The 13,536-nt window shown below is 45.1% G+C and overlaps 1 protein-coding gene across 1 annotated transcript in view; it reads right to left on the bottom strand.

Annotated features, from left to right (window-relative positions):
• The window catches only part of neo1a (neogenin 1a), a 163,069-nt gene that overhangs the window by 4,844 nt on the left and 144,689 nt on the right, over window positions 1-13,536 (bottom strand). Inside the window, exons 13-22 of the mRNA XM_068741802.1 lie at window positions 11,947-12,091; window positions 10,125-10,235; window positions 9,799-9,993; window positions 8,429-8,524; window positions 5,326-5,558; window positions 2,712-2,850; window positions 1,416-1,523; window positions 844-1,038; window positions 325-357; window positions 4-72 (exon numbers count right to left, since the gene is read on the bottom strand). Of these exons, the coding sequence (XP_068597903.1) occupies window positions 4-72; window positions 325-357; window positions 844-1,038; window positions 1,416-1,523; window positions 2,712-2,850; window positions 5,326-5,558; window positions 8,429-8,524; window positions 9,799-9,993; window positions 10,125-10,235; window positions 11,947-12,091 (1,324 nt within the window). The remainder of the gene's footprint in view (window positions 1-3; window positions 73-324; window positions 358-843; window positions 1,039-1,415; window positions 1,524-2,711; window positions 2,851-5,325; window positions 5,559-8,428; window positions 8,525-9,798; window positions 9,994-10,124; window positions 10,236-11,946; window positions 12,092-13,536) is intronic.

Below are 13,536 nucleotides of genomic sequence, written 5' to 3'. Positions count from 1 at the left end.
TACCAACTGCAGCTCCAGAGTCGTGTGGATGTTGGCTTCCTGGCAGTCCCGGCTTTGGTGGAAGGTTTGAGGCTGAGTGGAAATATATAAAAAAACATTGTTCAACAGTTCTTTTACGACCTCTTTCGCTGCCAAACGTCTTCCTCTGTGCCGAGACGCAACATAATCTGAGAATGTCTACAGGCGTGGATACATTTTGCCATCATGCAGTGCAACTTTTCATTGGCCCACAAGACGGGAATCTTTACAAAGAGGATGCATAAAGCACAGAGTCAGCAGTGAGAGATGAAAGTGTGGAGACGGGAGGGGGGGTGGAGGATTTACCTTGGTCATTAGCCATTTTGTCTGAGGACTCAGCTTAACAGGCCAAAGCAGAACAGGGAGTGAGAGACAATAAAAAGAAGAAAAAAAACAGGTTAGCTGAAAGGAGCGGCGAGGGAGGCAGAAATGGCACACGGGGACGGAGAGATCGAAAGAGGGAAGTGCTGTAGAAGAAGAAGAAGCAGTTAGAGAAGTATCAACCAGCCTTGTTAAAAACAAAGGACACATTCCACCAAAACCAGAAAATGCACATTTGATTTTTGATGCAGCCGGATGAACACAAGATAAAGTTCATTCACTTCAAACTGACACTATTTTATCTTTGCAATTTAGGTTTGGAGCAAAACGGCCAATGTCCACTCTGTCCACGTCTCTGTCCTGGAGAGACTCCCGCAGAGAATCAGCACCAGGAGAGTTCTTCCAAACCGGACAATGTCAATAAGCTTTAAGAACTTCCAGCAACGTGTTAGCCCTCGTCATTCTGGAGCAAGCTTTCCTGCTATCTCTAGCTGTTTGACTCACTTTTTGGAGTGCGGAAATGCACGGCCTCGGACATGGGGCCCATGCCCTTTGAGTTCCGAGCCTGGATCTTGAAGTAGTAGGTGGTGTCCAGCGTCAGCTCCTGGATCTGATGGGTCAGCCTGTTGCCCACGACCGGCTCGATCACCCAGTCGTGGACCTCGGCATTCACGTCTGTGCTGTAGTAGATGATGTAGCCTGGAGCAGGAGAGGTCAAGGACAGACGCGGGTCCATGCAGGTTCAAAGTTCAGTCGATGCAGTGCAACATGAAATCAACTGGAATCATTGCGTTCTGATTTCAGCCTCCGGTGCAGCGATCAGACGGAGACGCCGCTTCCTCTGCGACTGATACGGCCGTAGCGCAAATAACACACGTTTCATTTTGAACTTTCAGTTGATTCACTCTCCCGACATTTCACTGAGCGTCAGAACAAACGGATCTAAATTCTTTAACCTTGAGATAAAACAAATCTGAAATCTGCACAGACCATAAAAAGCAAAGAGTCTCCTTCCGGATCAGGAGAAATCCACCCCAGCTAAAGCTCCGTGAGCACGGCACGCGAAGGAGGCTCACCCGTGATCTTCCCGTTGGCCTCGGAGGGAGGCTGCCAGTTGACGATAATGGTGCGAGGCTTGTTCTCTTTGCTCACCACGGTCACGTCTTTCGGGGAGGAGCTGGGGACTGTGAGGGGGTGGAGATAAGTCATCTGCATGTCTTTCCATGCACAGAGTTGAACACTGCGTGTGCACATTTCATGTTTCTGTGACGTTTATGTTGTACACATCTCGTAAGTGCTCCTGCTGCCCTCAAAAATGATGACCCAAAGTTTATTCCCTGTTTATAGATGTGTGTGTGTTTCTAGTTTACGGCCGCATATAGACACATATTCGCACACAACCCCCCCCCCCCCCGGTTAAAAACAGCAAAGCTTCCCAAGTCTTTTTAATAGTATAATAAATCTCAATACAATAATGCTTATACAGGCCTTGTTTCAAAGAAAATTGGCTTTTGTTTTTAATGCTTTATTGTCAGGCGACTTTATGATGAGCAATTACAACTTACAATGTGGTGTGAGCGCCGACGCTGCGCAGCGGCAGGAATCTCATACGGACGCTCAAGGGAATTATATTTATTCAATAGGAATGACCGAAGGAGTTTAATGCACCATATGTCACTACTAACACCGATAACGACAACAGGAAGTCGTGCAAGAGTTTAAGACTAATGGGAAAACCAAGCAAAAGAAAAATGTATTTTTGTTCCATCAACTTGAGCAAGAAGGTGAAGTTCTGTGGCTCTACGGCTCCTCAGACCCAAACCTCAGGCCAAAGGTCTGCAAATCAAGATATAAGAAATACTGAATGAAAACACGAGTATTAGTATCACGATGATTAGCATCATTGTCATTATACAGATTATTATTATTATATTATCATCAAAGCTGTGATTATTATTATTATTGTCACCATCATAATCCTTATCAGCATTATTATAATCATTACCCTTATTCTATTATATAATTAGGATAATTAGTCTAACTGGCAGGGAAGCATGGTTAGTCCATCTTACTTGCGGTAAACAGCAGAGCAGAGCTGAAATTATGTTCCCTCATCACCCGATTGGCTGCAGGTTTCCATATCATTTAGATTTAATGAGAGATCTTTTGATGAATACCTTTTTTATTCTATCAATTATACTAAACTGTGCAGTGACAGCTTCATTTTCCTCAGCTGTGTCCTCTCCTTCCCTCTGAGCTGCAAAAAGCCAAAAGTTACTCCCGGCCAGCCGAAAGCTCGCTACGCTGGACAGGTTGGTCATTTATTCATTGTGTGTGTGTGTGTGTGTGTGTGTGTGTGTGTTGGCTCCTACTGGTCTCAAAGGTGGTGCCCTGTGCGGTCATGCTCCAGGTGCTGGTGCGGCGGCCTTTGGTCACCATGACGGAGAACTCGTACAGCGTGTTGGGCTTCAGACCCGTCACCACGTGGTTCAAGCTGGTGGTGTTGGCCATCTGTTGCCGAGAGACCGGGAATCATAAACAAACACACAAACAAAAGGAGAGATGCGTTTTGTTATATTGAAGATCAGATTCATTAAACTCTCCAGCGAGACGACAGTCTATAGGTGGATTATTTGCCACACCAGTAAAGATCGCTCTGCAAAGGGTTGAATGCTTTAAAATCATTAAAACATATAATGAGGCTGTGTAATTATTCTAATTACTGCCGCTGTGACTCAAACCAGTTTGAGCATCCACTAATGCCAGCAAGACCTGCCTCGTGTGTGTGTGTGTGTGTGTGTGTGTGTGTGTGCGTGTGTGTGCATCCTGAGCTCCACGCACAGAGAATGCATCGTCAGATCTATACCCTCCGTTTGCAGTTTGCCTTGTCCTTGTTGAATAATTGATCCTTTATCTGAGGTCTGCTCGGTCACAGGTTTGCACACACGCGTACAACCATGAAGACAAACCCAAACAGCACACACAAATCACAGTCAAAAACAGTATTCAAGGATAAATAATGAGAATTTAGCTGCTGGTCGAGAATCACCTTTAAAAATCCCAGCAAATCAATGTAAAATTCCACCAACTCCAAAAAGCCAGCATTTGAATGCATTAGCCGAGCAACCTAAACGTATCGATCGGCCATCATCCTTTCCTTCCTCAAGCAAATATTTACTCATTTCTGTCCTGCTGGTGATTCTGATTACCATTTTTCAATATCTCCTGGGATTTTCTGGACCGCACTAAATTCTCCAAAAGACCTCCTCCATGCATGCATGAAGACGACTATAGAAAACCTCAACAATGATTCTGAAATGGTTTCTGCAGTCTACATAATAATAAATACATTAAAATCGCACCTACTACAAGTCCGGAGTCCAAGAACATGCAAATATTTGTCATAAGTCTCCAAAACTCTTCCATGTAATGGATCAGGATTCGCCCGGATGCCAGTGAATGGAAACCAGATTTTCACCGATCAAGCCAATCAAACTCCATATTCAATGCGTCATCTCAGGTGTGATGTCATTCCCAGGTAAATGGGTAAATAGGTAAATGGATGTAATAATAAGATTGGATTCATGAAGCTGCACATCTTTGATGGTCGCTCGTGGCCTGATGGAAAAGGGCCAATCACTGACGCCGTTACTAAAAAAGAAAAAGAAGCACGTTTGTTTGTTTGGCTGTGATGGAAATAGATTCACCAACTGCCCTCTGAGGGGGGGCTCCGGCAGGAATCAAAAGGTTGGTCAATCCCAATAACTGTGAGAAATAATCAGGATTATAACTTCAAGAGATGATTAAAATAATCCTAAATGGCATCTTAACTGCTCGACACCCCGTTCAAAAGAAGACCGTTCATTGCATAAATTAGCTGAGCCAGCAGAATGAAAAACGGCATTCTAGTCATCCTACAGCCTCAAGATCAGATCAAGCAGAAGCCTTGTTATTATGCAGCTCCTCACTAATTCAGATTTCTGTTAACTTTAACCTCTCCACCAAGTGAAGGGAGAATTTCATCCTGCAGAGAGAGAGTGTTTCTTTATGATGCTTTGAATGTGGGTGAAAATAGGTTACAAATTGTAGCAATATACTCCCGCTGTGCTTGCTAACACTTTGCTATACTGTAAATCCTTGCATGATATTGGCTTTTATTTCCGTCAATAAGTGCGTCAATCATTTCTCTGGTAAGTGTAGGTGAGAGGAGCTGCACAAAGTCCCACAGCAGCGAGATCGTCACCGAACAAAAGACACAACATGTGTGTTTGATCAGACTGGATAAGGATTTGAGTTGTCCTAGGCTGAAACTTCAAACTGTAAATACACTACTGTAGTTTTAAAGTGCTGATTTTCAGTATTACACTGTGTATTGGAATGTAAGAATACATTTATCATTGAAGTACTAGCAGAACAAAATGTGATCTTCAATAAAAAAAATATATCCAAATGCAGATATTAAGTACCTGGGAGATATTTCAGAATCAGAATACTTTATAATCCCAGAGGATGGCATTCAGTTTTTGAAGAGGGGTTGTATATTATATTATTATTATTATTCATTATATTATTATTTATTTGTGTATAAATATTATTCTAAAATACATTCAATTCTTTTTTTAGGTTATTATCTGGCATGACGAGTTCAAACTCCCGCTTTGTAATAAAAAGACTAATTCTGAACTTTTACGAGACATGAAAGGAAGTTGGAAGATTTCATGGAAAAAAAAACACATTCATCTCAGACAAAGTAAGATAGCAAATACAATTTTAGAAATTCTCTCACTATAAAAAGAGGTGCAACTTCTTCTTTCCTTCGTATTCGCCTGCATATGTTGTGTGCGTGTGTGTGTTCAAAAAGAAAAACTAGTCTTGAATAAATCAGCCGTAAATGAGTCCTTTTGAACCAGGAAATGTCAAGAAATCTCCATCCTGAATGAACGAGCCGAACAACGAGGGCGTGTGAATCACACAGGAATCACTGACCTTCACTTTCGTGTTCGCAGGGATGTTGGTCTTCCAGCGGACCGTGTAGAAGCGGTTATCTGTGATCTTCTGGTTCTTGGGCAGCGAGTTGTCAGCCCACGTCACTTTGATGGTGTCGTGGCTCAGTACGGAGGCCTGAACGCCCACGGGAGGCATCATGGGAGAGGGGTCTGGTACTGGGGTGTATGGAGCATGGAAGAGTTCGTAGAAGTCAACATCGGGGTCAATGGGGTCTGCATGCCAGGCAGGAAAACCCGCACGCATGCCCACAAATTAAAATGACCAAAATGAAAACATAAAGGAGAAGGATGGTGTGGAGGATCGGACAGGGGATTCAGAGCAGGGTGGAGGGAGGAGCCAAAAGGAGGAGGATAAGGTTAATGAGGTTAAATGAAGGACGACGACGAGGGAGGTGGGGAAAAAAAGAGGATGGGATTGGGAGGGGTGAAGAGAAAGAGAGAAGACTCTATTAGAATAAATCAGACAGACCTCTACAATAAGATCTACAGAGGCGTCGATACAGTGTGTGATGTTCTACCAAAAGCTACTGTGTCGCTACACAGAGAGAGGAAAAGGCAATATCCATGAGAGAAGATTACAGCAAATGAAAACTAGAGCGCAAGCAGATACCCACAATCCTGCAGACAAGCACGTCAGACTGGCACATTAAAGCACCGAGCTCTTCTATTCAGGCAGAGGCAAAACTGAATAGTGGCTAAACTGAAGAACACAGAGTGAAAACATCTGATTGGGCAGTTCCACAGGTAAAAAAGGCTCTTTTGTAATGGAATCATCACAAAGTATGAAAGGCGTATCCTTAACCCTTTATAGCCTAAACTATGAAATAATTGTCATAAAACTAAAAGTTTTGGAAAATAAGGTCTTAATGGAACCTTCTGACAAATTTGTCAAAAAGTAAATAAATAAATAAAAATCTACTTAAATTTGTATAAAAGTGCTCTAATCTATAGAACTTTTGCTAAATCCGGAATCAAACTTCTGAAGTAGAAGTCTCAAAAACCCGAAAGGCAAAATATGATAGGTTTGGGCTTTAAAGGGTTACATTTCCACTAATGCATGAGCACATAGTTCAATAATTAGAAAACAATTTCAGTGTGCAACCCGAGGGAACTTGATTATTTACGCTACAGCCCATAATATCACCTAAGGATCCAAAGAACTTGGAAAAGTCTCTGCAGTGAAAGGAGACAAAAACCAACAACAAATATCTGTGGAATTTTACCACATGAACCCAGGAAGAGTAGAGAAAAACATTCTGTTCATCTCCGTAGCAACAACGTTAAGACGAGAAGCAGAGATTCTAACGACATCCATCTCTTCTGGGTCTCAGCTCAACCCGGGATGGACTGACTGAAGTGTCCTGTGGCCTGACGAGTCCGCATTTCAGATCGTTTTCAGAAGTTGTGAACATTGTGTCCTCCAGGATATTTATGTACTGACATTGTGGTAAACAGACATTTATCAGTACTGCAGTACTGACCTAAAAAACCTGTGAAAGAAAAGGGGATGTCGCAAAACTGTAAAGCATTTTAGGAACGTCAAGGCTTCAAATTCATTGTTGATGTCTTCTGTTTAACTGACATTTTAAATAATTGTTTTTTTTCTTCCTGGGGTTTTATTATTTTATCGCGGCTTGAAATTTAACAACAAAAATGCGAATGAATAAAACAATCCGATCAAAATATATTTCCCAAGTCAATAGAAGTAGAATAATATCTGATGATTGAACTTTAAGAGCCCAATAGAAGATTGAACGTAAATAAATGCTATTTGTCATGTTACATAACAAAAGACTTCTTTTTACATTATGTGTCTTTACTGTGTGTGTTTACATGGAGAATGTTTGTGTGTAAGCTGCCTGCCCATCAGAGCGCACAATGTGTGTGTGTGTGTGTGTGTGTGTGTGTGTGGCGTTGGCTCAAACAAGCAGCTTCTAGCCAACATACTAAAGGGCAAATACTTCAAGACGGCCTTCTGGCGACGAGCTCCTCCATTCTCGGGTCGTTGAGATGGAAGACAAATAGCTTTGGTCGGTCACCCGCAGTGACACTCCTCCATGAACGCTTGTTGGCCTCTTCTCCTCTGCGCCGCGCTCCATTTGGCATTCCTTTGTGCAGAGCTGTGCATGTTATAAGCTCAAGCTGAAGCCTCCGTGTGTGTGTGTGTGTGTAGGTAGAGCTGCATTTCTTTGTCCCGCTTTAAGAGTCTGTGTTGCTCGAGTTCTCTGCAGGAAGGATGCTGACATGCCCTTGAAAGGTTTCTTTTTTTTTTTTTTTTTGGAACAGATTCAACCTCTCATTTAATTATTTTCAGTTTAGACATCATATTGTGATCTTTATCCGTTTGATCGAGTCCTCTCTCAGCCCCCCCCCCCCTCCCATTCACTAAGTTTCTCTGAGAAGTTTAAGTCCTATATAGGTCAGCTCGTCTTTTTTTAAAACCCGACTTGAACAAACTGGCAGGAACGGAACGAGCCCCGGAGGATTCGGGCGGGCTTTGGTTCTGCTTTGAGAGGAAGCGTTTGGATCCGACGAAGGGCTGCCGATGTCACCACGGGGGGTCTGCCGGCGTGTATGTGCACGTCATGATGTGAAGAAGCGGAAGCTGTGTAGAGAGTGTATGTCATTGTGTGGGTACGTGACTCCGCCCCCCCCCCTCGAGCTCAGCGGTGGAACGGCGCTGATGCAGTGGAGGGATCAAGGCTGAATGGGGAGGTGGGTAGGTAGATGGGGGGAGGCCCACATCCCGGGACAGCCGAGGGAGCACGGGCCGGGATTCTTCTTCCTCTCGTCGAGATCATCTGTCAGATCCCACGTCTCGTTATTAACAGAGCAGCCACGTGAAATTTAAAAGCTACGACTGACAGCTAAGCCGGTTTGTCCGACGCGTCGTCGTCTCCTACATTTAATCCTATTGATGCCCTCTGGCGAGGTGGCCTCTCTTCAGATACACACTGCCCGATCACATTGGTCCCGACTGACACAGGCATTGATGAAAAACCGATCGGGAATTGGGAAGCCACAGTTTTCCGGATTTCAGGTTAGACAGAGCGCAGATAAACGCTGGTCCGAGTCAACCCTACCTGACTGCGGTCTGGTGATGGCGCTCTCGTACACGGGAATCCCCTCACCCACGTTGTTGAAGGCCTTCAGCGTGATCACGTAGTGGGAGCTGGGGTCTGAAGACAGGAAGGTAAAGGTTAGGAAGAGCGAAGGGAGAGAGAGACAGGATCAACCGACAAAGACGCAAAATCGATCTGAAACTCTCCAGACTCCAAAATGAATTCAGATCCTAATCGTGTAACTGATGCGTTCACTGACAGAGTTGGCTGCGTCACCCCCACCGGGTGTTTTCACTGCTGCAACGGGAAACGCCGTGATCACACACTGTGTGAATTTCAGACAGGAGAAGAAACAGATGGCAACACAAAGGCTGTCGCTATATCTATTGCAAAATACACAGGTCTCACTTGAATGTTTCGGTTTTTAGGAAATAATATTGTTCTGAAACACGTCATTTAAATCAATTTTATCGCATTTTGATACGAGAAAATCACTCAGAGAGCGCAGACCTCCGCCAAGCAGCTCATTCACACCGTCCACATGGTGATCTGGATCATCACCAAAAGGTTCTAGATTGTTCTTGGTATCTTTTTACACCAACCATGAAAAGTAAAAGTAAATCAGAGGTTGATTTTTTAAACTGATTTTTTATGTTAAAATTGTATGTATTTTCCGGATCCGGATGGAATTTGGTGGCAAGATAGAAATCCCCACCCTACATGACTCTGTTAAATTCCATAAACATTGATCAATAATCAACAGAGATATTGAGGCACAAATCTTGAAGCTCCATTGACTCCAATGTTAATGAAAGTTTCAAAGCGATCCAGAATCCAGGATCTCTTCTGGGTCATCAGCGAAGTCGAATCAACTGGTCCTGGTAACAAGGTCTAGATCTGTCTGTAACGTTTCCAGTCATCTTTCTAACAGGCAGACAAACCTACGCCGGAGGAGGCAAAATGATTGTGTAATTACTGAAGAAAATGATCAAGATGTCCTTCCTCTTCCATATCGCTCACCTGCGAATGAAAGTGAGTGTGTTTTGTCTCAACACTTCTGGCCTTTAATTATTGCACCTGCTTCAGTCTCGTCTGTGTAATTAGCTGCTCGGGCGCGTGGCGGAGACGAGCTCATTAGTTCTCTAAATGCTCGCAATGAGGTGCAGATGAATCGCTCATTAAAACCGGACTTTTATTCAAATAGACATTTGTAGCTTTCAGCACGACAACTTTTCATAAACGCGTCTCCGTGGTTTCATCAACATCCGATCGGTGTTATCTGACAATCAGACGACATCTTCAGTTCAGTTGGAATTCAGTTGGAATCAAATCAACGTGTCAGTCAAAAGATGGAAGCACTTGCACGCGCGTACATTCCTACGTGTTCTTACCGAGGCTCTCGATGGTGTAGTAGCGCTGCTTGTAGTCCACCTTGATGGTCTGAGCATGAGGGCTGCCGATGCCGTAGCCGATGCTGTACCCGCGCACCACAATGTCCTGGTTCTCTGGTGGCGTCCAGCTGACCACGATGCTGTTGACCAACGGCCGGACGTGGAGAGAACTGGGCTGGTCTGGAACACGTGATTCTGAGGGAGGGGGTGGGGGGGTGGGACAAAGATCTCAGGAACGATTCATCAAGAAATGAAAGTTGAAATTGGAAACCAACTGACTGCTTCTCGCCGAATCCAAAGGAATAACAAAAGCTGATGTTTTTTACCATCCAGGTCGCTCTCGAACGTCTCCGCTACGGTCCACTCGGTGGCTGGGCCCGTGCCATTCACCGTCATGGCTGACACCCGAAAGGAGTACTCCGTCCCACGCTCCAGACCTGGACGGGCAGCACGAGAGTCCAAGTCAAAGCATGGGAATGTAAACCGAGCTGAACCGAATCTCAAGCAGCAATAAAAACATTCCACTTTAGCCACAAGCCCCCCCTCCATATAAGAAACCTGGCTTTAACATGATCATTTTCCGGCACGCTCCGCTTGGCTAGTTCGGACTTGCAGACGCAATCAATCCTTTGAAAGCCCAAAATATCTTTAGCAGACGACTCCTGCTTCTGCACAGTTTAAGGAGAAAAATCCATACCCCCCCCCCCCCCCCCGAGACCAGGGAGAAGGTTCTCGGTGCTGCAATTAACTTTATTTTCCACTCGATGTCTTCAGAGAAGTGATTGAGATTCATTTTTCTGCATTAGATTTTGTTGGGTCTAAGATTTGTTTGGCGTTGACAACTTGTAAAAAAAAAAAAAAGAAGACCGGCTAAAACTTGTGGAGTCCGGACTCGGCGCTTTCAAGCCTGCTTCAGAGGAACCGTTTCACCGCTGGGGGGGGGGGGACTGCTGCTGACAAATGATGTGCTGCTGTATTAATTTTCATCATCATCCTATTGTCCCATTTGCACGCTACATGCTAATCCTGTAGTCTTTTCTCGCTGTACCCACTACTCTGGATCACCCTTGGGGGGGGTGGCAGCTTCTGAAAGCTGTCTAACTATCAGTGCCTCCAAGGCTACAACATCTCCTTCTAAACGCTTTAGAATCAACAAACACCCACCCCCCGTTTGCCCCCCAGGATCATCTCAAAAATCCACTTTAAAGTGGGTATTCTCTTTGATGCGGCACACAGCATGAGGCAGAGCCATTTGAAAGTCGCTGAGGCAACATCCAATATTAATCGCCATCAGTGTGTCTGGTGATGCTGCGCTTTCTTCAAGCAGTGGGAGTGGGTGAGATTCAAGGACAGGAAAAAGTATCACACCATCTGAAATCAGTTCTATAAGAGGCAGACGTGGACTAAATCAGCAGCCAGACTGACTCCAGATCAGGATTTTAAATAAAGCAGCCCCCAAGCAGAGATGAGGTGGCTTCTGAAAACATGGTTTCAGAGTATAATCACCAAAAAGGCATTCAAACAGCGCTTGCTTTGTGGATCCACCGTTTAAAACAAACTTCATAATGGAACGTAAAGCGTGTGACCTTCAGACAGGTCGTCTTTTAAGTCAAGGGCACAGATGGGGCTGATTTGATGGAAGTGGTTTTGCCTTAAACCAGATCAACAGTGTGAACGCAGCCCAAAACATACATTTGGTGACGTTAAAATATCAAAACCTACCTCAGGTTTCACAAACAACACTGGTTTATATAAACTGTATGAAAAAGTGAGATAAGACAAATAACATCCTGCCTTATTTCCTTTTTTTTGTTCCCTTCCAGTTTTCAAACACACCCCGCGTTCACCTTCTGGAGCTTCACACTGAATACGTGGGTGTCGCCGAGATCGACATGAATAATGCTCGACGCAAACTGCTGTTAAATCTCATCTCCACCCACGCACACATCTGCAGTAATAAACACGCCGCAATCCCCCACAGTGGGCCGACTTTCTGAGAAACTGGGTTGAAAGCGAGTAAAAAAACAAAAAAAAACAGCTAAATAATCATCATCCGTCACAAAATTAGTCACAGAAAGCATCCGAGACTGATGAGGCTTCGTGTCGAGTTATTGTAGCCCAGCTGACTGCTGAGTCAGCGGCCATTACCGCTGATGATCTTGAAAAGCTGGGTGCCTCCAGTGATCTCGCTTGCTTCGCTCCTCCTGGATCCTTTCCGGTATCGGATCTTGTAACCAGTGATCTCTCCGTTCTGGCCATTCAGGGGCGGGGGCAGCCACCGCAGCATGATGCCCTGGGGAGAAGCACAAATGCACTTTTAGTGAACGTGTCGCCATCTGCTCTTGGGACGGCAGGTGGACGGGCGAGCACATCTGTGAGCAGGTAGCGTCGTACAGCTAACAGACCCTGGCGTGAACGCTGACGCCAACGTAACCCAGAAGGTTGATCGCTCTGTCACCAGAAACGGTCTCGCCTGCCCCTCCCTGCAAGACACCTGAGCGTGACTGACAAGGAGAGAAATGCACGAATAGCATCCCGACGGCTGCGTGTGGGATCAGAACCCGGCAGAGACACGCAGGCAGGGATATAAATGCAGGAGCTTTGCTGGCGGGCCAATGCTGCACTGCTGCGTGAGTTTAAAGAGGCGGGCGGGTAGCCCAGCGTGGGAGAAGAGTTAATTAACACTTCTCCAGTTTCACACTGATGCACAAACCCTGAATACATGTAGAAGGGTGCGCGCGCACACACACACAAACACACACACACACACACACTCCTCTCCGCAGCAGTCAAGGGAACGGCACAAATTAAATCTGTGTTAAGTGTGTTTAATTATTCACTTGATCTTATCACGTTATAGATCTGGACTCAATGTGTGTTTTGCTTTCCTCCCATCTTCTCCCTGATCAAGAAAACCTGTTTTGGAAAATCACAGGGGATGGCAGCCGGCAAAAGTAAAAGAAAAAAAAATACAAATTAGATCCCAGAAACAGGTTTCCTTGCGGGTATTTGATGTGGGGCTTCTGCTCCAAGAGGAGACAGAATATGAATCACATGTTAATTAGTCCCCCCCCCCGCCACCGTTCCTTTCAGCTCGGCGCATCTAATGTCTAATTGTACGACTGCTCTGCAGCTACACTCTTGTGCAAGAATTACCGACTTAATGACATTTACATTCAGAATCAAACGCTGTGACAACAAAGGGGGGCGGGGGGCGGGGAGACAACTAATTTTAATCATGTTTAGGAATAAAGAGACCAGTTGTTTGTTTTCTACTCTTTAATGGGCTTATCCGGGACTCGCTGGGAAGGGACGGCAGGTTCAAAAGACAATTCTGCTGCAATTCCCTCACGTTTAACGTTTGCGTTAGCGTCTACTCGCCACAATCCTCAGCCTAGGATCCCTCGGCGTGGGTGGCCAGCGCCCACTCAAGCTGGGAGTGCATGATATGATTGTGCACAAGTTATTTTTCGACTTTGCTTTGACAGCTCTCTCTCTCTCTCTCTCGCCACATCCAACAGCAAAGGGCTAAAAGTGCCGGCTCTTCCACCGAACGCTCGCACATCCCGAGGTTTTCTGCATCTTCTGCCTTTTGCACTTTTCTGTCTCAAGTGTCCACGAGTGAGAAACATCTTTTCATCGAACTTAATCCATCAGTCGGGTGGAAATGCACGGCAAACAGGCCTACAGCTGTCTGTTTGAAGATCAAATGGGCGAACGCCGAAGCTGCCGCGGCCG

This window comes from Brachionichthys hirsutus, chromosome 1 (assembly GCF_040956055.1).
Source record: "Brachionichthys hirsutus isolate HB-005 chromosome 1, CSIRO-AGI_Bhir_v1, whole genome shotgun sequence".
Taxonomy (NCBI): domain Eukaryota; kingdom Metazoa; phylum Chordata; class Actinopteri; order Lophiiformes; family Brachionichthyidae; genus Brachionichthys; species Brachionichthys hirsutus.
Note: the sequence above shows the minus strand (reverse complement) of the source record. Positions and strands in the feature narration are given on the sequence as shown.